The sequence below is a fragment of the Podarcis filfolensis genome (assembly GCF_964270895.1).
Source record: "Podarcis filfolensis genome assembly, chromosome: 10".
NCBI classification, from domain to species: domain Eukaryota; kingdom Metazoa; phylum Chordata; class Lepidosauria; order Squamata; family Lacertidae; genus Podarcis; species Podarcis filfolensis.
The window spans coordinates 31,194,692-31,218,986 of NC_139612.1; the positions used below are offsets into that span (position 1 = coordinate 31,194,692).

The following is a 24,295-nucleotide window of genomic DNA, read 5'->3' on the forward strand; positions in this document are numbered from 1 at the left end:
TTATCTTGTTCATAAACAATCTAGTACAAGAGGGAACCTTGTGGGAAGCAACAGGACAGCTCCCATGGCACTGAACAGTAGGCTCTCATGATTACTTTCTGGAAATGGCACTGGTAGAAGGAACAGAACCACTAAAAGTATAATGGCCCCTATCTCCACTCGCCTGCACTACTCCAGAAGGAAACCAGGATCCACAGTATCAAACACTGCTGAGAGATCAAGGAGAATGAGCAGGGTCACACTTCCCGCATTTATCTCCTGATAATGTCATCAACAATGGCAACTGAGGCAGTTTCAGTGCTATGACCAGGCCTGAAGCCAGACTGGATTGGATCCAAAATAAACTTGCAATATTGTAATGTAGTTATACACATTCGTGGTGTGGCCACGTTCAGAATACTGTGTACAGTTCTAGCTGCCTCAGCTCAGTAAGAATATTGATGAGTTGGGAAAAACGGTTTAGAAAAAGGCGACCATTCTGGTCAATTGGATGGAGAAGCTCCCCTTTAGGGAAAGGGTAGAGCATTTGGAGTTTTTTAGTTTAGAAAAAAGGTGAGGTGATATGATAAAAGTTTATACAATTATTCATTCTTTCTCCTGAATTTGGGGGTGTCCAATTCAGCTGAACGTTAGAAGATTCAGGACCAAATAATGGACTTCTTCACATAGCACATAATTAGACACAGGAGGCAGTGATCACCGCCAACTTAGATGGCTTTAAAAGAGGATTCAGCAAATTCATGGATGATAAGGCTATTTGCGGTCTTTTGGAACTGGCAACCCAGCAAAAATGCTTTGTGGATTCTTGTGAATCAGTCCACCTTATAAAGTTTCTTCCAAGCTGGGTCTCTGCTGCATCAAAGGCTGCTCTCTACCATGCACACAAATACACATGCTAAGTATGCATTACCCAAAATGTAGCAAAATTTGTGCTTCAGAGATGCATGTAGGGTAGCTAATGCATGTGGTGAAGGATCATACACACCTGAAGATTCTGACATGGCAAATACATGCTCAGAAAGAGAATTGCACCAACTCACAAACAAAAGAAAATATTGTGCAAATCCACAAAAGTTGCATTCTTTGAGGATGCAAAAGAAGATTATTCTTTGCATTTTGAGCACCAGAGGCAATAAACAGATGACGGTCTATGGTAAGATGGGAAAAAAGTTTGCACATCAGATGACAACAAAGGAAACTGTCACGCTGCAGTCTTAAACACAATTCTAAAATCATCTTGTACAATAACATCATGTGTTTTCTTAGCTGTGGCATGAGAGAGCTTCCTTATAACACAACCATCCCTGATGCAGCTTACTGAAAAAGTCCCCTTCGATTCCCATTTGAGTTTCCATCTTACGTGAGTGCTATTTTTACCCAGTAGTATATCCCAACCTCCAAGCTTTCTAGTTCCTGTGCTTGGCCCATTTAGGAGATAGTTTTCCAATGGGAAAAGTGTGTGTGCAAACTTACAAATTAGAATTATTCTTGCCTGCTTTTATTTATTTATTTCATAAAATTTATATCCTACTTGACTGTAAAAAACAAACAAACAAACCCCAAAACAGTCTTTGAAGAATGCAAGCATTCAGTGAACAGATGGAAACTCACAATCAGCAAAACAACACAAACTGCTGAGACTGTAGCAACTCTTTCTTAGCAGTGATCTGCGTGCTGCGTGGGAGGCTGCAGGGGCACCAGATGGGGAGCTGGGTACAGAGCTCATTGCACTTGAGACTATGAGACAAGAGCCCCCAGGAGTCCTCCCAGGCCCTGAAAGCCTATAGAGCCAGAGCCTGGGCCCTTACAGGTACCCAAAGAAGCAGATGTATTTCACAACAGGATGGGAAGTAATGAAACAGAGATGGGGGACCTTCTTCAGATAGCGGGTAGTTGGCCCTTTTAAGGGCCTGAAGTTCTCTGCAAGTGGTGGAGCCTGGAGGACATAGTCAAGAGACAGAGGCTTAAAAGGCCTCATTCTGCTCCCAACCTTTGTCAGAGAAAATTGGTCCTCTCTCTCTCTTTATTGATACACCAAAAAAGGAAAAAACAAGACAAAAATAAAAACAAAACAGTGATAAAGACTATATTAATTACAAATCAATAGAGCAAAAAGTGGTCCTTAGACTATAGACCCGACCTCCCATCCATTCCTTATTTCAATTATCTATTATTTGTTGCCAATACACATTTTTATCTTAAATTAACTACCGTATTTTTCGCCTATAGGACGCACTTTTTCCCCTCCAAAAATGAAGGGGAAATGTGTGTGCGTCCTATGGGGCGAATGCAGGCTTTCACTGAAGCCTGGAGAGCGAGAGGGGTCAGTGCACACCGACCCCTCTCGCTCTCCAGGCTTCAGGAAAATATCCGCAAGCCTGCGGAGCCCGGCGGAAGTTCCCGCAGTGCTCTGCAGGCTTGCGGATAGGTGCTTGCAGCCCGAAGTCCAGGGAGCGCGGACTTCCCCCGCCTGGGAGAGATGGCAAGGTTGAGCGCAACCTCGCCATCGTTCCCGGACCTGTTCTGGGGGCTGGGGTCGGGGGAAGCTCGGGCTTCCCCCGCCCCCAGCCCGGCAAGCTCGGGGGGGGGTTCTTTTCTTTATTCCCCCCCCCAAAAAATAAGTGCACCCTATGGGCCGGTGCGCCCTATAGGGCGAAAAATACGGTAATTATTGATTTATCTTAAGTTTCATATATTTCTTAAATCTACTACTAAAGTTATTCAAAAGCTGCGACAGAGTTTAAACTACTGTAATTGTTTTTCAAATAAACTTTGAAGACTTCCCATTTTGAGATAAATTCCTGTTTTGGTTTGTTCTTTATTTTTCCTGATAAACTATCTAACTCTGCATAATCTGTTAGCTTTTGGATCCATTCATGGATAGAGGGGATTTCATCACTCTTTCACTTTGTAGCGATAAGAACTCTTGCTGCCACTGTGGCGTATAAAAATATACTCTTCATATTTTGTGGGATATCCAAATCAGTGATCCCCAGGAGATAAGATTCTGGTTTTCTCTTATAGGAAAGCTTTATTATTTTTTGTATTTCTAAGTGGATACTCTCCCAAAATGCCTGGATTATTTTTTTGCGTAGCCACCACATGTGATAGAAAGTGCCTGATTTATCTCCACACCTCCAGCCATTACTTGGGACACTTTCGTACATCTTTGACAGTTTCCAAGGTGTTAGATACCATTGGTGTTGCATTTTTAGGAAGTTTTCTCTTAAGCCATAACAGTTTGTGAATTTCCAATTATTCTTCCACAAATTTTCCCACTGTGGCATGGTTATTGAATACCCAAAGTCACTTATGACCACTGTGACCTCCTCCTCCTTGACTTCCTAGTCAAGGAGGAGTCAGTATGCTTTGGAGAAGGTTTTTCTTTTAGAATTTACTGGCTTGGATTCGAATCGTGAGATTTCTATTGCAAAACCCTTTTGTTTATCAGATTTGAATTTTTCATGTACCTGATGGTATTGGAACCAATCTGAGACGCACTCTCTCGATTCCTCAAAACTTTTTAATTTTAATTGGTTATCTTCTTCCTTTAAAAGAGTTTTATATGTTGGCCAGATTTCCTGAGTATTTTTCCTTTTCACCACGGAAGCTTCAATTGGGGAGGTCCACAACAGAACTTTGGGCTCCAACAGTTCTTTATATTTCTCCCAGACTGCAAAAAGTGACTTCCTAATTATGTGGTTTGTGAAGTTTTTATGGATTTTGGCTTTTCCGTATATAAGGTAAGCATGCCATCCCCATCAATTGTCAAAGCCCTCCAAATCCAGGAGGTCTGGGTCCCGCAGTTTGCACCAGTCATTCAACCATGTGAGGCAGGTTGCCTCGTAATATAGTTTCAGATTGGGTAGGGAGAAACCTCCTCTGTCCTTTATATCTATTAAAATCAGATGTTTAATTCTGGGTCTCTTCCCTTCCCATAAGAATTTGGAAATCTCTCTTTGCCATATCTTGAGGCAGCCACTGCTTCTCTTCTCAGTGCTCTGCCTAACCACAAAACAGCTAAAGCCACAATCAAATCAAGTAAAGAAACAATACCACCTTGTGCCAGTACCAGGGACTCCAGTGTATGGAATGGCAAAGGCCTGGCAAAAACCAGCAGCCATTGTTGGAGAAAGAGGTTTGGAAGAGAGATTCCTACTTTCCAGAAACAGAGTTAGCACAATGGCAATTGCTCCAAGCACACTAAAACTTGGTTAGATTTCCATCTGCCCTTATCCACTTTTAAACAAATGTTAACCACAAAAATACATAAGCTAGAATAAATCACACACACTTAGCTTTGCAAATAAGTGAATATTTTACTCAGAGACTTTTAGAAATTACAGCAACCCTTCAGCCACTGACAATAAAATAAAGAAGAAAATGGTTCTAAGCAACTTAAAAAGGAAACAATTTCATTTCCTTACAAAAGAACTATGCGATCTTGCATTAGCAAAGATGTAGGTTGTAAAAATCTTATTTTAGAGAGATTTTCCATTCACTTGGTTTTAATACATGAGCTGGGAGCCATGCTGAAGTTCCAGGAAGCAGCAGAGAGAGAAAAGAGGGACATTCAAGGAAGCCATACAGATGGACAAAGGAGTATGTCTCTGAATGTGAGTTGCTGGGAACGACAAGTAAAAGAGCACTGATGCACCCAAGCCCTGCTCCATAGTTGCTTTGAGAATGGCATTGACATTGGATGCGGGTGGGGCTGTGGTCTAAACCACTGAGCCTCTTGGGCTTGCCAGACAGAAAGTTGGCGGTTCGAATCCACACAATGGGGTGAGCTCCCATTGCTCTGTCCCAGCTCCTGCCTACTTAGCAGTTTGAAAGCACACCAGTGCAAGTAGATAAATAGGTATCGCTGTGGCGGGAAGGTAAACGGTGTTTCCGTGCACTCTGGTTTCCGTCACAGTGTTCCATTGCACCAGGAGCAGTTTAGTCATGCTGGCCACATGACCCGGGAAGCTGTCTGTGGACAAACGCTGGCTCCCTTGGCCTGAAAGCGAGATGAGCGCCGCAACCCCACAGTCGCCTTTGACTGGACTTAACCGTCCAGGGGTCCTTTACCTTTTTTACCTTTTTAGGCAGATGATCTAACCATCTCTGATATTTCTTTGTTTTTCACACCTTTATCACTTAACAACTTTGCATTTGATACACATCATTTCACCAGAATTTCATGACCTGCCCTTCTCAGGAAATGTTACATTGGCTTATCAGTGCTAATTGCAGTAATTCTTTGAGTATGAAACCCTGTGTCACAATCAAGCCAGATATTATTTATTTAATGTTCACCTTTCACCCCCGGGTCCCAGGGCAGGTATACAACATCTTAACTGTTCTTAATATGGTGTTTTAAACAACTTCCAATCACAAAAATAAGATGGGCCCTAAAAATATAACCTCAAGTGTAAAAAGCCAGAGTAAAGAGGTGCATCAGCAGCAGCATTATCAGAAGCTCTCTAATGAAGGTGCCAGGTATACCTCTGTAGGGAGGGAAGTCCATAGCATAGGTGAAGTTGCAAGCACCCCAAGCTTCTAACACAGAGGAACTATTAAGAAGGCCCCCCTCTGCATATCTCAGCACGAAGGTCTGTAGGCAAGACCGGCAGAGCTCTGAATGACCTACAGTAGATCAGCAAGTGGTGTTGATTTTCAATTATTTTACAACAGCAATAATGATATGGTTTGTCTCTCCCCAGTTAGGCCACTTCAGATCCCAGGTCTGTACCATACCCTTCAACATTTTTGTCCCCCGAAATCAGGACATCAGGAGAGGCACGCCTTCTGATCTGACACTCTGGCACTCAACAGCAGGGTGCACCAGAGCTTCTGACTCGCATTGGACCGAAAAATCGGACATTCCAGGATGCAAACAGACGCCATGATTGGCTTCTGTGGTTCCGGGATGTCCCACATAAAACAGGACAGTTGTGGGGTATGTATTAACCCAGATGTAGATTTGTACGTTCATATGCAGGTCTTTCCACCGTATTCCCCTTGGGGTACCCATGACTCTGACCGCTAAGCTACCATTTTGCATCTGGTTTTGATTAGTAGGTTGTGAGATTCTGGAGGGAAACTGAGTCGATCCTGCAAGCCTGATGCACTTTTCAGTTCTGAAACTCCTGCAAGTCAACACTTGAACATCTCAAGGCTATGAAAGCACTTCTCATTTGAACAGGCTCACATTTGGAATCCTATGTTAAAACAGGGGGATGGGCAGGCATTTATCAAACTAAATTTTATTTCCTTTGTTTTCATTTGCTGTACAATGTTGTCTGCTTTGATAAAGGGTAGGTAAAATGATTAAATGAATTGTTTAAAATGTGACCCGCTCTGAGAGGTAATGTAAAGTGTGTGTGTGTGTGTGTGTGTGTGTGTGTGTGTGTTTCTCTCTCTCTCTCTCTGTGTGTGTGTGTGTGAGAGAGAGAGAGAAATTCTTGGGATTTCCAGCATTCTTAGAATCGACATGAAAAAAGCTAGTGAATGTCTTAGTTGTTCTGTTTTTTTCTAATGCTGGCTAAAGAACTCAGCAATAATAGTGATAGATGTGGTCACATTTCTTTTCAAAGATGCAGCTTGCAAGGTAATGAGTGACTCTTACTTCCTGCGGATAAACATCCCCCCACCCTGAGAAACACAGTTCAAAGTCCCTCCCTTCTTAGTGGCTGCAAAAGTGTCATGTAACTGTGAGGTCTTTTGCTGAAAACCATCTTCCTTTCTGCTCACTCATCATATGGAAATTAGCCAATGACACATCCCTCAAGTAGATTCATACAATGAATTCTAAGTAGCGCTGGGCAACTGCATCAATTTCAGTTTCTTACATTTCCACTCTTAAATTCAGTTCTCCATATTTCCACATCACTTTGCAGTTATTTTTTAAGTTCCCAGGAGAAAATGTCAACAAATTTATCCTAATATACAGCCTTTTTGCAAACACTTTCTGCTAACATAATGCATTTGTAAATGCTGTTCAAAACAATATATGCACTTTTTTTGCATACTTTACCCTAGTATCTGCATTATTGTGCACAGTGCTTGGCTGCAGAACTGCGTTTCAAAATTCAAAGGACAATTTTTTGAAAGATGGTTGCATTTTAGTTCCTTGTATTATTTCAGGAAAGGTGAAATTTGTGTGAAATTTAAACATGAACTGAATCGAATTTTCACAGATCCCTAACTCCAGTAAAAGACTTCCAAAAGGGTTCAGATAAATCACAGGCATCTCTAACAGTTTGAGCAGTGATATAATTGTGGTAGTTTTCTAGTTGCAAATGAAGCTCTATATGAGCAGGGAGCAGCTGCCCAGGTTCCACATACAGACTATTTTGGTTTTTTTGAAGAGGGGAGTCACTCTTTGTAGGGAAGAGAAGGCACATCACAGGCTCACCAGAGCCACTGGATCGGGACAATAATGTGGAAAGAAACTGCAGCGAAATCGGTTTAGCACAATTTAGCATCATTAAATCAATGTGCCTTTATACATTCAAGTACAAGAGTTTTTCCCACCCATGCACTGAAGTTTTCGTTCTCACAACAGAAGACCTGCACACATGGAATTCTGACTCATGGTCACTCACCCTAGTCCTGCACTCTCCTGATTGGCTCAGCGGGGTTGTTCATATATGTCAATCCACAGAATATTCTGCCACTCAAGGCGAAACTTGCTAAAGTTCCAGGTAACTTTGAAAGCTGCCTTGCCAGAGTCAGCTGGGGAAGGAGTTGGTTGGGAGTCTGTACATGTGTTTTCTCACCTGGGAGCTGTTAAGCTCCTGAAGACTGCTTGTTCTCCTTCTCTCCTATGCCTTTGCTAGAGGAGGAAGCCAACATCTAGGGAGCTCTTGTCCTGTTTCTCTTTGCCGGGAGCCTCTGCCTTTGAGAGGAGAAAGGCTGAGAGCCCAGTGCATGTCTCCAAAGGGACTGTGGAAAGCAATGACCGCTCCCCACATAAAACGGGGGCGCCCTTTGTGTGGACGCGCGCAGCCCCTGGATCTAGAGTGGCTCCATCACCACAGGCTTGGCTTCGCCTTCCCCCAAGTGGGATAACTGGAGGTCTCCGCCTACCTCAGTCAGTTGCCCAATCCCGTCTGGGGGAAGCGTTGCCAAGGAGACCAGGCCAGGTAGGGGAGGGACTACCTGCCCACCTTACGTATGCCACATGGAGAAAATGTCAGGAGTTTAGCCTACGCTCGAGTAGGACCCTGGCAGAGACACATGCCCTACTGGCATGTTCTCTCACTCCTGGTTGATCGTTCGGGAACTTCATAAGCTTTCTTCAGCCCGAACATCACAGCGACCGATGCCAACTGACACAACACACTTAGGGATCTGCAGAGTTTGCGCATCATACACATGACAGACCTCAGCAACTCAGCATGTTGGCTAATGTACTTTATTTACATATACAGTGGTACCTTGGGTTACATACGCTTCAGGTTGCAGACGCTTCAAGTTACAGACTCCGCTAACCCAGAAATAGTACTTCAGGTTAAGAACTTTGTTTCAGGATGAGAAAAGAAATCGTGCTCCGGCAGTGCGACGGCAGCAGGAGGCTCCATTAGCTAAAGTGGTGCTTCAGGTTAAGAACGGACCTCCGGAACGAATTAAGTACTTAACCCGAGGTAACACTGTAAACACACATGGAGCACTGCAACATGGCTCCCTCTCTCTCTAGCATCAGACAGTAAAGAGAAAAAGAACAAAGGACAATAGTCCCACATCACGGAACACAGTGACACAAATATCCTGTCTCCGTCACTTCCCACTCTGTGGAGTCAAAACTTATACCGTCATGTGATAGACAACAATCCTATGACTGCAATCATGGAGCAGGAATTCTAACAGAAAAGACATCACAGACAACCTGCTACACCTGCCTGAAAACAACATAGAAGTGAATAAATGAATATGACTATGTTGGTCCCATTAATTTCAATGGATCCACCATGAGTAAAAGTTAGTTGAATACCATCCTACAACTTCCATCAACCCAGCCGCCATGGCCAATGGTCAGAGGTGATGGGAATTGGTGTCCAACAACATCTGGAGAGCAATGTATTGACAAGCTCTACCTTAAAAAGAAATAGCAGAGAGGAGCTACTTCCTTTCTATTGCAGCGATAGATAGGTGTATGTCTAGGGCAAATTACTATGGAATTGATCCAGCTGGGCCCAGGTGGTGCAAGGAGTTGCCCTGTTTCCCCAACCCCAGCCTAAGAGCATAATTGCTCATACAGATACCAGATAGGGTCATTGCACAGAATGAAAAGTTCATTAAAACTTCCTATATGCAGAGGTGTACCTAGGCTACCTTGTGTCATTGGCAAGAAGATGTATTGACACGCTCCCAAGACCATGAGCCAGAAACTCAAAGTTTGCTTTTTGTTGCCTTTTGTGCTCCACTAGTGACTTCCTCCACGAGCCTCCCATTCTCAGAAATGCCCCCATGTTCTGATTATATATAGCCATGCATTGGCAGGGAAATGGGGAAATAAGATTTTATGGAGCTCTCACAAGCTTCTCTATTAGTAAATGTTGCAAGCATCCTTGGTGGGACGGAGCCCTAAATATTTAGGATCAAGGTGCTAGCTGCATATTTTGAATTTTTAAATTAAGGAAGTACTGTATTGCCTATGAAGGCTGAAGTTGAGCAATAAAAATGATTACTTTGATTATTTATTGTCCCTGTCTGCAGTGATTCTGGTTTAAATAACTGCTAAAATGTATGTGCAGCATATATATTTATTACTCAGCTGCTATATCCTTTTGAACAATATGCTCACTGTATCATTTGTTTCTTCTTCTTCCTAGAAGATTTAGGTTTATCTTGAGTGGGCTTGGTCTAGAAAGGCAGCTTATAAGTATTTAAATGAATAAATAAATTAGGGTTGTTTTTTTTAAAAAAAATATCACAGTTATTCAGTGGCCATGGTTTGCTTTGCTGTGCATCATTAAGCAAATGAGCAGCTACGGTGTCATCTTCATTCAAAGCTTTTATCCAATGTGCCCACCCGTTGGCTAATCTGACTTCTCCATTCAATGGAAGAGATGGACCTATATAAATCGCTGCCTCTTTCACACAGGGCATCCCAGATGCCTAGGCATTCTGCAGATCTCCTTCTCTGTGGGTGGAGAGAGAGGTCCACCTTTGGACAGGGAGTCCGCCCTCAATGGCTCCCCAGAGCAGCAATGGAAAGGTCTGCTTCTGTTGCACCTCCAACTATGATGTTCTGAGAGCAGAGAGGGCCAAAGGCATATTTGTTAGGGAAAGTTTTGAAAGTTCTCATGTTACCTTGACACATCGCTGGAATGGGGCGAGGGGAAAGTGCGCCATTCCTGGAGCTGTCGTATATCCTTTCCCTGCAGTCAACTCCTGGCTGATGTGAGATTTGGCAGGGTGGTTCTGCCACCACTGATCCTCACTACCCTAGCTTCCTCAGATTGCTCTCTTCATTGGATAGAAGTTGTAAGCAGAGGGCACTCCCAATGTACATTGGACCAGGTACACCAACCAAAATATTCCCATCACTGGTCCTGCTGCCAGCCTCCCACACTGCTTCTGCCTTCTGAACTATGTCCCTCTGCAAACGCTGTTCCTAATCTATACTGTCCTCCTGCTCCTGGGAAGATTCAGGGTCAGAAGGAGGGGGCAGCTCCCACCATTCCTCCTCAGTACAGTCCTCCTCAACACGGTCCCTGACAATAAATAAATGTATTGCTTGTGTACGATGTACTGCATATGAAAATTAACAAGAATGTACCACTGGACAAGTTACTGTAGTTATATGTTATTCTTGAAAACCAATAAAATTTGTTGGAGGGCTGGGGGGAGAACGGAAGATGGCAGGATCCCCAAGGCATAGCTGTCAACGTTTCCCCTTTTTTAAGGGCAATTCCCTTATTCCGAATAGGATTCCTCGCAAGAAAAGGGAATCGTTGACAGCTATGCCCCAGGGATGTGCTGCACAGAGAGCTGGCTTCAGGCCCATTGGCTGACTAACTCTGCGTTACAAACATGACATGATCAGCCCTGCCATCAACTCTATTCACAATCAGTCTTGGACAGAAAGACTTGAATTAAAATTTAAGCATGTGGATAGATGTTCTTATTTTCAGTCCTTCCCTTGATTCCTTATAAGCACAAGGGCTCCCTCTGGTGCAGACACCCACCCCACTTACAAAGACATCCTTCTCACTGCCCTGATGGGGCAGCTCTGCGCACACAAGGAGATGGCTGTGGAGAATTGCCTCTTCCACTGAAGTGAACATGGAAGCCCTGTGTGGGTAGAAGCCCATTTCCCAATGGGGATCCTCTGCTCATGAAGTAATAATAAAATTAATTTCTTTCTCCAGTCTCTTTGTGATCTTCAGTTGCCAAAACAACAACAACAACAACAACACTTGACACTTTTGAAACAGAATAATATTTTGTTTAATTAAATAATTTATATGCACTCCATGGAAGATGCCAAGTAAACTCTGGACAGGTTCTAACTGACCCTGTTAACAAATATCAGAAGATAAATAGGAATTCAGTTCTATTAATTTATTACACAACATGAATTATAAATACTTCAAATCAGATGCTGATTTGTGTGTGGTTTTTTTTACAAAATTGGCATTTATAAATAATTATTTTAAACTGTTAAATATAAATAAATAGTTTTTTATATATATTAAAATGAGCTCTCTGTAGAAAAACAAGGCTAGCCTCTGGGATTTGGTTTGTATCGCATCGGGACGCTGGGGCCGTGCCTTCGGCTTCTCCTCTTTCTTTTAACTTCCTCTTTGTTCACCTCCAACATGACGTCGTAAAATTCAGTGATTGCCTTGCGCTGGATTTTCACATTATCCATCTGATTAAAATGACAAAAATGGATTAGCTTAAAAGTTTGCGGGGAATTATGCTCCGTGTATATTTACTGGAGAAATTGCACTTTTAAAAAATAATGTAATAACATTCCAGAAAGCCTATGAATGGCAGAAAGACAAACTCAAATGCCAACAATGCAGATGTGGAGCTCCCTTGTTTGTAAGCCCCTTCTCAGTCATTTCAGTCAAATAATAACAACACAATCTAAGAAAGCAAAATAATTATGCATCGTTCGTAGGGTCCCATCACCCTCACGGAAATGAAGGGGACAAATGCAAATACAGTGGTACCTCAGGTTAAGTACCGTATTTTTCGCTCCATAGGACGCACCAGACCATAAGACGCACCTAGTTTTTGGAGGAGGAAAACAAGAAAATAAATATTCTGAATCTCAGAAGCCAGAACAACAAGAGGGATCGCTGCGCAGCAAAAGCAGCAATCCCTCTTGCTGTTCTGGCTTCTGGGATAGCTGCGCAGCCTGCATTCGCTCCATAAGACGCACACACATTTCCCCTTACTTTTTAGGAGGGAAAAAGTGAGTCTTATAGAGCAAAAAATACGGTACTTAATTCGTTCCGGAGGTCCGTTCTTAACCTGAAACTGTTCTTAACCTGAAGCACTACTTTAGCTAATGGGGCCTCCTGCTGCCGCTGCACCGCGGGAGCACGATTTCTGTTCTCATCCTGAAGCAAAGTTCTTAACCTGAAGCACTATTTCTGGGTTAGTGGAGTCTGTAACCTGAAGCGTATGTAACCTGAAGCGTATGTAACCCGAGGTACCACTGTACACAATAGAGTAATACATGTGAATTATTGATTAGGGGTCAACGATCTACCCTTTATTATTTGTCTGGGTTTTACTCCACCCTTCCTCTATAACAGGGGTGGCCAATGTGGTGCTCTACAGATCCCACCAGCCCCAGTGAGCAATGGGGCAGGGATAATGGGAGTTGTAGTCCAGCAACATCTGGAAGGCATCACATTGGCTATCCCCAGGTGGCATACAGGGCCCCTCCTCCACCATTTTTCCCAAGATAGGAAGGCGTATGAGGCAGTAGCTGGCCCAAAGTCCAGTAATTATTATGGCTGAGCAGAAATGTCACCCTAGATCTAAGCAGTCTAATTCCAACACACCACTCATTAAACGACATTGACTGGTCACCAGCCCACATCTTGATTGACAATATCCTTGTAGCATTTAACAATGGAGACAACAACACTGCCTGTTTGTGAAACCAGCTAGAAAACACTGACTGGCTACAAAACTTGATTTAACTTCCTGTGGACCCATGGCTGGTACCAAATAAAAATCTGGACTTGTTTAGCTTTCAATGCCTACTTATGCAAGGGACATACCGTATTTTTCCATCTATAAGACGCCCCCATGTATATGATGCCCCCTATTTTGGGGGACTCGCCAATCTACCCTTGGCACTATCCATGTATAAGACGCCCCCTAATTTTTGACATTTTTTTGGGGGGGGACCTAGTCTTATACACAGAAAAGTACGGCAATTCCTCATTTCATGTTTCTTTCATGTAGCATCTACTTCCTTTCCCTACCACCAATCAGACTTACTAGGGTTGCCATGTGTCCTCTTTTTCCAGGACACGTCCTCTTTTTCCGGGCTAAAATTTCTGTCCAGGTGGATTTTCTAAATTTGCCAAAATCTCCCTGGCTATACTTTCTGGGTGAGACATAGATATAACTGGTGGTTGAGGACTTGCTTTCCTCTTCTCTTCTCCTGCACCCCTCAGCAATATATCACAGCTTACATAGCCTACATATGGTAGGAGTATTTAAAATGAGAGTCATCACAGCATCCTCTTTTTTGCTCTTCAAAAAATGGCAACCCTACTTCAGCAGTACTAAGAATTACATGAAGTTGAGCAGGCCTGGGCTTGATCAGCACGTGGAGTGAAAACTGCCTGGCTACAGCTTTGTTTGCCTAATTGAGCTATTTTAGAGGAAGGTCAGGTTAACTTTTTTAATAAATACATTATGTGCAAACATCAGCACTGATACGTTCACCCACAGATTCTGACTTTGACCCGTGTGGCAACCCTGCTGCGGTCAGACTTGACCTTAGGTGAATATCCTCATGTTCCCTATTGTTTCAAATTATCTGGTAACATATAATTGTGTGATGAGCTGCATTGCATTCCTAATATATGGTAAGATACACCTGTGATTTTCAATGTGATGTTTTTGGTGGCAGAGGAGATTTTCAGAATGTATCAGCAAGACTGTTGGCCCAAACCATTGACCTGTTGAAGCTTCTGCCAAAACATTCCTTTAGTCCAGCATCCTGGTTTCCACAGGGGCCAACCATTGGCTTCAATAAAGTCCGCAAGTAGGATATGAAGGCAGTGGGGCCTTCTTAGAAGTGGTGGCCAGAACTCCATACAGTGGGTGGAGCTACACTCATGGTTTTTAACATGAAGGAAGGGTTTTGATAACCATATGGGCACATGACGTCCTACTTTGAACGTTTGTGATGCGTTATTAAAATGTGACACCAGAGGGCGTTACAGAGTATCCACCAAGACCACCTGCCATGTATGATCTAGTTGAGATGCCTCATTGCTGGGTTGGACTAAGTGACCCTTAGAGTCCCTTCCAATGCTACATTCTATGATTCTATGACCAACATCTCTTTCCTTTTTAGTTACTGCCAGTTCACAGCACACCCGTCCTCCTTTGGGAGGAAGGGCAGTATATAAATTTAATGATATAATTAATTAATTAATTAATTAATCCCAGTGTGTAACCCATCAGTCCATCCTTCAATAGCACAGAGTGAGCCACTTATCCCTCAGACAGACAGACGTTATATTCAGTGACATAAGCAAAAGGAAGAATGTAATATTACCGGAAGTTTTGCTATCTCAATTAGATCTTTTGCTTTTTTCAAGCTTTCGCTGTAACTCTCTTTATAGACTTGCAGGACTTCTACCAAACTCCTGACGTCCTTTGGATTTTGAGTGCTGTTTAGATTAGTCAAAAGGTCCCAGTATTTGGAAATCATCTGAGCGAGCAAGATCTTTCTTTCATGGGCCTGCCAGAAAACCAGCCCCAAGAGAGAGAGAGAGAGAGAGAGAGAGAGAGAGAGAGAGAGAGAGAGAGAGGGAATGGATTAGTAACATTTCCCAAAAACAAAATTATTGCATAACATTTCTCTCCTGTTCTTCCTTCCAAAATTGCCCAGGGCACCAAACAAGGCAGTATGATGATACAATTAAAAATAAAACAAATAAAAGCATTTGAAAACTTTAAGGGCATCTAAAAACTTATTAAAATATTAAGAGCCCCTAAAAACATTGACAACCAATCACATATCCTCAGACATACTAAGGTCAAGGCTTCCAGGAACTGTATCTTTCAGGCATAAATGCCTGGAATGTTCTTCAATTCCTTCTGAATGTTAATAATGAAGGCCCTCAGAACCTTCAAGCAACCAGATTTTCTTATGGCCATTGTTGGCATTAGTCATAGCTTGAGTCAGCCATTTGGCAAAAGCCAAAGCAGTGGTGAGCTCCCTTTTGAAACAAGAACAGCTTCTTGAGGGTTTCTCCTGATAGCACCAGAAGCACTCCAGTAAAAGTGATAGATTTCCACCTTTCACTTTTAGTTTACTTATCTCATTATGAAAGAGAATGTAAACAGTATGTCTGATCTACAAAGCTGTCTGGTGATATTGGCTAGCCTTCCTCAATCTGGGGGCTGCTGGGAGTTGTAGTTCAAGACATCTGGAGGGCACCGGATTAGGGAATGATGATATTGTCCATGTGAGAGTTGAGTGGAGAGTTAATAGTCCGAGGCCAACTGCTAGGCAGCAACTGACATTTCACGCCAGATGATTGGTGTTGTACGAAACCTGTCCAAATATTTACACAAACTGAGACAATTACCTGTGACCATAGAGCGCTCTTCAGATGAGTCCTGAAAATGGCGCCACCCTCGGCAACATCAGGCTGACTGGTGTTCTGCAATACAAAATGCAAATGTCTCAACCAAACGTGTAGCATTATTCAGTCTGGGCCATGAACATTCAGGCTCAGCTCCAGCATTTTTCCTCCTTAGTCACATGACTGAGGCCCAGATGTATAGCTCATCTCCACCATGGGTGCCAACTTGAATAAAACATTGGGGGGGCGGCACAAGCAACACATGATCACCCATATGATATGGTGCGCACACAACCATTTGAATGGCATATATGCCTATCAACTTTGGGAATCCCGGCCCCCTCAAATATTTTATTGGAGGGGTGACAACCCCTCGGCCCCTAAGAGGTGGCTGCTATTGTATCATAGCAGTGTGTTAGACAGGCCCCCTCCCTGTTGAACATTCAGGCACCTACTGAAGACTTATTTTCTTCCAGCAGGCATTTCAACAAAATTCTGATTTCATCATTTTAACTGTATTTTATTATTATTATTATTATTATTATTATTATTATACTTGTACACTGCTTTGAGATTCTTGTAATTAAGACTGTTGTAATTAAGTGGCATATAAATTGTCCCCCCGCCCCAGGTTTGAGTCATCTGATTCACTTCAAAGATAACTTTAAAGCAAATTTCCACAGCAGGGCTGGACTTATAGGTTTCAGTTTAGAAAGACTGTGTATACTCTGCTTTCACTTCCACGTACACCCCGGATCTTTACCCAGGAGCAGTCTCCCCTCTCCTGATGCCTTCTAAATGTTTTGGACAACAGTTCCCATAATCTTTGCTCGTTGCCCATGCTTAATAATAATACCCCACCCATCTGACTGGGTTGCCCCGGCCACTCTGGGTGGCTTCCAACATTGCAGTCTGAAACATCTGGAGAAGGTTAGGTTAGTGAATGCTGCCCTAGAGGAACAAACACATTCTGTCGGACTAAATGTGCATGAGTTATTTTCATTTGAATATCTTCTACATTTAACAAATAAATTCACCAAGCTGATAATCTTCCTTATTTTTTTAAGTACCATGTGTCTCATCCAAAATGGACACCTATTATAACATTATAAAACTTGAATAACAGAACTGACAAGCTTGTATTGACGGCTGTGGAGAGATGCTCAACCAAACAGAGGGTAAAGGTATGGCAGGCAATACATTTACAACGGGCTCCAAGCCAGGAGGGAGTACGAAGAAGGAGCGGTAGCCAAAGAGTCAAGAGCTAGACTATGGTGAGGCTTGTCACTGCAACATAGAAGGAAGGAAAAGGCAGCACTTCTGAGGTTTGTTACCCCAAGAGTGAGTCAAGAAGAGGAGAAAAGGAGAGGCGACCGATGTAACTGAAGAAAGATGGATTAATGGGGAAGCAAAACTGCTTAGATAAGCAGATCTCAGGAGGGATTTGAGGATGGTATAGGCTCTAAACTCATCTGAATGGAGAGATCACCAGTCGTCATCTCCCCGAAGGCACAAGAATCCCTCGGGTTTTGAAGGCCCTTGGGATCCATAATGGGGGGGGAGCCCTCACACGGATATATATGCACCCTGGACTTTATGGAGAGGGGCACATTATAAATTAAATAAGCAATAAAAGCAGCAGCAACAACAATCATCATAATTAATATAATATTTAGAAAAATACATTCCCATGAGGAATTCAGTTTTGTACTGTTTAACGTCACAGTGAAAAGCACTTGATAGATATGAAGCTGTGCTAACAAAGCTGTTGTGATTATCTTGGGCTAGTCATAGGAGAGGTGGCTGGTTCTGTGAGGGCTGAAGGAATGAAATGTGCTTTGGGTGGCAAGTGATCGGTTGTGCTCGCCCACTCCATCTAGTCGATTCCTATTCCTGAACGATTCCTAATGAATAAAACCACACATAGATTTGTACCAGCTGTACATGTCAGGCTGATGACTAATACTAAATTGTGTGGTCTTATAAAACACCGAGGATATTTCAAATTCTCTTCTGAAGGCAATGGAAGAAACTTCCCTGCAACTTTACAAGAATCACCGAAATCGGTAAAATACAAAAAGATTACAAAATGAATGACACATAGTGTCGTAAAACCAGGTCTTAGCTCTCTGCCCAAGAATATTGGCATCCTCAAATAAGCCAGAGTATAGGCAAATGAAGAAAAGATAATAAGTTTATCAGAAGTTATACTTACAAATTCTCTCTGCAGCTTGCTTATATGTTCTTTCATGCTTTCAAAAAGTGGCCCAGAGGGGACATGTCCATCAGAATAACTAATAGCCAGAAAGAGGAACAGGCAAATCTTCCAAACCATGGTTCTTGACTCAAAATGGAAATGCTGCTTTGTTGTATGTTTGGATGTCAGCCCCACTGGAGTCGTCTAACTTGGTCGTCAGCGGCACTTTCCAGTTTGATCTTAGCCACTCTGGGTGGTGATATTTATACCTGGCCGCTGAACATTTTTATGCATTTTTTACACATTTCAGGAGATGGTGTTAGATAGGAGGCGTGTCTGGTGTTTATTAATAGGCTTGGTTTGTGGGATTGTAGTGTTTAAAGTTTCCTTTAAATGACTAGGTTCCCCGTGATGAATGATTAGCTACGTGTCCAACCTATGGTTCTTCAAGGATCCCTCGAAAGCATGCCCACACCACCAAGGACACAGGAGAATTTCCACATCAGCCCCCACCCCATTTTAAAGGAAACCCTATGCACACTACCCTGAAACTGCTTTAAAACTTTGTGGTGAGGGGACGAGCAAGACAGGAAATTCAGATTCAAAGTGTAATATTGCAAAACGTATGTGTTAGTGACTCAGATGTGCGTTTTTTTTGCAAACCATCAGAAAGCAAAGAAACAATTGCATGTGGTTAATGGGTCATTTTGACAGGCATGTCGCTTGTCTTCCTTTTTTTTTAGTATTGATTACTGCTGCACTCATCATTATTAAAAGATAAGACCAAAAAGATAATTATTATCAAAAGAAAATACCAAAAAGTATATATCTGCCTTTCATATCTGCCTTATGGATGATAGAAAATAATTATCATAGGGTTCTTTCCGAAGTCCATTATATCGATATTCCATCTTCACAAGGATTTCTGCTTGTGCGATGAAACATTCTCCCCCTCTTATCTCCCCTCACTCCCCCTAATTCTGTTCTGGGGTCCTCCAAGCCCCTGGAGCTTATCTGGGGAGAACGCATGGGGGAGGGGGGGAGTCCCATTTTATGAGCAAACTTATTTCGTTGAAATCACATTATACATTAAGGACACCTGAGAAAATCTATTATCCACATAGTCCCATGAGAGCAGGACAGAATCCCACACAATGGACTTTGAGATAACATAATATGCCATGTTTCTGCAACTAGAACCAGAACTATTTGGGAAATTTGCTTTGCAAAAATCTGTACGTTAGGCAATACTGCATACAAAAATTGTACTATGAGAAATAAGCACCAAAATAAATATTCATGAGAAGTGGAAATGTAGAAACCTGAACTTAAGATTGGACACAATAGAATTCCTCCCCTGGTTGCAGCAAGAGCAGAGAAAACAAGGTAGGGTCCTTTTTAATGAGTGTATTCATTCATAATAGCGAGAGACAAAAGAACGCAGCAAGCCCTGACAATGGCATTGCTCCTACTGGACTCCTCCCTAGCAACAGCACCTCCCTTTATGGTGGCAGCTCGTGGCCAGTTGTCTCTGAGTCCTTTGTTTCTGCACTCTTAACAAACAAGTTCTGGAAGAAGGGGGGTCAGAAATATTCTCCAGTGACAATGTGTCAGCTGGCTGCCCTGCCTCTGTCTCCTCTCCCCTTCTTCTAATACTTCCCAACTCTTCTGTTCTTCTGTCTCTGAGCTGTGACCTTCCTCAAACCTCTGCTGTAAATCAATGCTGCATGCCTCTTCTCCTGCAGGGTCAGGAGAAGGGGGCGGATCTCCACCATTCCTCCTCCATCTTGCCCTCTTGAGTCCAATCCCTGACACCTAACTTCCCAACACCATGAATTGCTGCTGGTTACTGGAAGGGAGTGGGGCAAGGCAGCTGAGAGCTCAGCAAGGTGTGGACACAGTTGAGGAGCCAATTTGACTCTCCCTTTGCCTCCCCCATGCCATGCCAAGCTCCTCTCTGCCTTGCAGTGATGCATAGCATTGGAAAGCCAGGTGAGCAGTTGCTCCACCAGCCTCTATGGTGCAGAAGGATAGCAATATGTCTTTACATCCAGCCGCTGAAAATGCTTCAACTAAAATATCCAGAAATTGCCTTCTGGGCACTCACATAATCACATGGATCACAAAGTGGCAATGAGCTACAAATCAATAACCTGGATCATCTTTCTGTTCCGAGCTGATGAACAAAAATGTGTGTTATTTGCCCTCAAATGACCGGTGTGCCTGAATCGTATTCTGTTTCCATTAATCCACTTTTGAAATCATCTCGTTCATCCTATATAATTTCCTGGTCCTTTTCTCTAGACTAATAATACCTTAGTGAAATCTCCATCTCTGAATTGTAACCTAAGAGCACATAAAATAGATTCCACAACAGATTCCTAAAGAATCTCAGTCAGTGGCACACAGACAATATACGTAGTTGCTGTGTGACGTTTTTTTAAGAGCATTGAAGATAATATGTTAGAACTGCCATTGTTCATTGTGTGGACATTTGTTTCTGTCATTCTCCAGTGTTCCTGAATCGTTCCTCCATTGTTTTGAAGCAATATCAATTATAGCAGTCCACTGCAAACCTACGTAACTGCCATTATTTCCTCTGAATACTGGAATTTGTCATTGCAAAAGAGATTTCTGCTAGAAAGTCCTTAGCGTTACATAGAGCTGCCATTCCCAGGATTCTTTATAAGTCATCAGAGTTAAACAGGCCTGGAAACAGATTTCAGATTCAAATTTCTAGTGTAACCTTGCAGTTCACATGATGCCAAAAGCAGTAACGGTTCTGTGACACCACTATGAATTCTGAAGAACCGTCATCTGTATGCTATCTCCACCCTTAGGTACTCAAATAAAAATAATTGCAAAAATGATTCTGTGATTTAACATTCCTCAAGCTATCTGGTAGTCTTTTTTACAAAATCAAACCACACATGTAAATCTGTTCTTTAAAAAGGAAATGTGCTAATTAATTGCAGTACAGGTCCAGTGATTTCATCTGTAAACTTTCATACGATTTGAGCTTTTGAATGATCAAGCAGTATATGAATTTTATGAACTAACTAAAATAAAAATGCTCATCCCTCTTTACCATGGGTTTTTGGCACTTGAGATGTATTTTTTTTAGGACCCACCTTATTTGTGTGATTTTAAGTTGCTTTAAAACTATTTTTAATACTGTGTTCTAATATTAATGTTGTGTTGTAATAGCTGTAACCGACCCTGGGATCTTAGGGTGAAGGGCGCATAATAAATTGTAATAATAGTAGGTGGGAAAGAAGGAGCATTTACAGGTGTATAAAGTTATACATGATGTGTAGCACAGTGTACTAGAACTCATGGGACGCAGGTGGTGCTGTGGTGTAAACCACTAAGCCTCTTGGGCTTGCTGATCGGAAGGTTGGCGGTTCGAATCCCCACGACAGGGTGAGCTCCTGTTGCTCTGTCTCAGCTTCTGCCAACCTACCAGTTCGAAAGCACACCAGTGCAAGTAGATAAATAGGTACTGCTGCGGCAGGAAGGTAGACGGCATTTCCGTGCGCTCTGGTTTCTGTCACGGTGTCCCGCTGTGCCAGAAGCGGTTAGTCATGCTGGCCACATGGCCTGGAAAGCTGTCTGTGGACAAACGCCAGCTCCCTCGACCTGAAAGCGAGATGAGTACTGCAACCCTATAGTCGCCTTTGACTAGACTTAACCATCCAGGGGTCCTTTACCTTTTACTCAGGGACATTCAAGGAAGCCATACAGATGGACAAAGGAGTATGTCTCTGAATGCCAGTTGCTGGGGACCACAAGTAAAAGAGCACTGATGCACCCAAGTCCTGCTTTCAGACTTCCCAGAGGTATCTCATTGGCCACTGTGAAAACAGGATGTGGGACTAGTAGGGCCATTGGCCTGATCCTGCAGGCTCTCCTTGTGTTTTTAATGTTGGAAGATTCCGATTAAACAAACCAATGTACCTCTTCACACAGTAAGTACACAGTTAAACTGTTTGCTCCCACAAATCTATCCATTAGGATGTCTTTAAAAGAGGATTCAACAAATTCACTGCTTTATCAATGGCTACTAACCAAATGGGGCATCCCATTTTTTCCCACAAGATCTCGCAGCCATTTGAGGGGTCCGCAATCTCACACATGCACTGTGCTCTTGCCCCGAAAAAGTGTTTTGGGGGGGCTGTGGTCTTGCATGGCACCCAAAAAATGTGCATTTTTTTGGCGCTGCACGAGACCTCGCTAACACACGAAAATGCATTTTTCCAGGGCAAGAGCAAGGTGCGGGTCACGTGACTCTCCCGGGAGCACATCCCAGAAGACGCAGGTCCCAGTTTTGCATCGGAAAAAGTAGTAAGGCTATGTTCTGCTTCCACGGTTGCTGAGGCGAATGTTGTTGCACTGAAGTCCGGCTTGTGAGCTTCCCAGAGTCATCTGGTTGGCCACTGTGGGAACAGAATGCTGGGTGGATGGGCCTTTGGCCTGATCTAACAAGGTTCTCCATATGTTTTTATGTACATGCAGCAGACAAAATTGCCAATAATATTGACCTCCACTTGTCCACAATAGCCACCTAAGTTCTACTCAGAGTAGACCTATTGAAAATAATGGGCTCCAAGCCTCAATTGGTGCTCCTCTCACACTTCTTATAGCATCACTGGCCGACTGGGGAGGAGGCACTGCAGGGCTTCTGCAGCAGCTCACACCAGTGACTGGATTCCTCCAGCAAAGCACCTAGAGGAGCCTGTGGACCAGAGCAGACAAGGAGTGGTCTCCTAGCCACTTTGAGCCAGAGTGGAGAGGCACGATTTCTGTGCCCCCCTGGGCCTGGGCCCTTTATGGGTGCCAACTTGCCAACACCTAGGTATGCTCCTACTTTTAGTTTCATTTCAGAGCAAGAGCTGCTGAAGATTTTCTGGTTTGCAGTCAACGTCCAGAGGTGAGCTGGAAACTCTTCAGAAGAAAATTTTCAGTCGCAGGCTTGGTTTCAGCTCATCTGTCACCAGTGGTTGGGCTGAATGATGACAGGATTTCTCACCTACTCATAGGTGGTTAAGTCTCTGTTTGCACAATGAATTCTGCTTCTAAAAAACTGGTTTGCTTAATCAGTATGACAATTTGTATGGTGGAAAGTCCAAGCAAAGACTGTTGAAGGAACAAGTACCTGGCAAGAAACTCCCATTGCAAATGGCAACAAATCTTCTTCGCTGCCTCTTGAGATAATTTCTGTTTACCTTTTAAACAATATTGGGTGGAGAGGCAAGGAAGAAAATCGGTCTGTTGTGATTCTATATTGCTGCTTTAAATACAACAAGTGCAACAAGTACTAGTTTCTGTAAAAATACAGAAGGTAGCAATAAATCTCTAGCAAGCCCACTTACCAGCCCTGCTATAGCTGCCTGGCAAAATGCTAGCTCAGGGAGAGATACAGGTCGTTTTCAAAGCCACAGCTTTCTATGGGGGGACGGAGGAGAAGTTAAGCACAGCAATGGTTGTCTCTCCTGTCCTGCTCAGCCCTCTGCAGCTGTCTTGCCTCCAAGTTACAGGGATTAGAAACTTTTGTTTTAAATATTTTAAAGGTGGAGTTCTTGGGGCAGTGAATGGTGCACCAGGTGGATATCACGGTCTTTGCATCTGTGCAATATTCTTTTTTTAAAAAAATAATATATATTTTTTAGAAAAACTATGTTTTATTCGTTATTCATGCAGACTACAGAAGCAATATTTTTAAAAATTAAGTAAGTAAAAGCCTCTAATATGAAATTATTAGATCATGGAATTATAAAATGGATCCCAAGGGTCATCTAATCCAACATCTTGCAATACAGGCATCTCAACACACTGTTCCCCATCCAATTTGAAGTCATACCAGCCTCTGCTTAGCTTTGCAAATGTGCTAGTAGTTTTATGGCTGCACTGGTGAATACATAATTCCATTACTTTGCTAAAATAAATATTATAAATAAATAATGATCAATGCAATAAATGATAACAATAAGAAATGATTTGCCTGGTGTCTGGCTTATTCCTCATTTAATTTAAACCTTTTCCTGTTTTGTTTTGTTTTTTTCATTTTTTCACAAATTCATATAATCAATTTGTCTGCAATATTCATAGGCCTGCTACTAGCCTGGTGTTATTTTCTTTTAATTAGTTTTCTCTGGTTTTTCTTTATATAACACTGGTCCTGAAAACCTACATTGGCTCACGGTATGTTTCTATTCAAAGTGTTGGTGCTGACCTTTAAAGCCCTAAACGGCCTTGGCCCAGTATACCTGAAGGAGCGTCTCCACCCCCATCGTTCAGCCCAGACATT

General features: G+C 42.7%; 1 protein-coding gene across 1 annotated transcript; it reads right to left on the reverse strand.

Moving 5' to 3' along the window:
• Nucleotides 1-11,424: 11,424 nt before the first annotated feature.
• On the reverse strand, nt 11,425-18,195 carry IFNG (interferon gamma). Its single transcript, XM_083573552.1, has 4 exons — nt 18,007-18,195; nt 15,795-15,869; nt 14,756-14,941; nt 11,425-11,866 (listed from the first exon to the last, which is right to left on the reverse strand). The coding sequence occupies exons 1-4, from the start codon at nt 18,124-18,126 to the stop codon at nt 11,717-11,719; spliced, it is 531 nt and encodes a 176-aa protein (XP_083429678.1). The 5' UTR covers nt 18,127-18,195; the 3' UTR covers nt 11,425-11,716.
• Between the last annotated feature and the right edge of the window lie 6,100 nt (nt 18,196-24,295).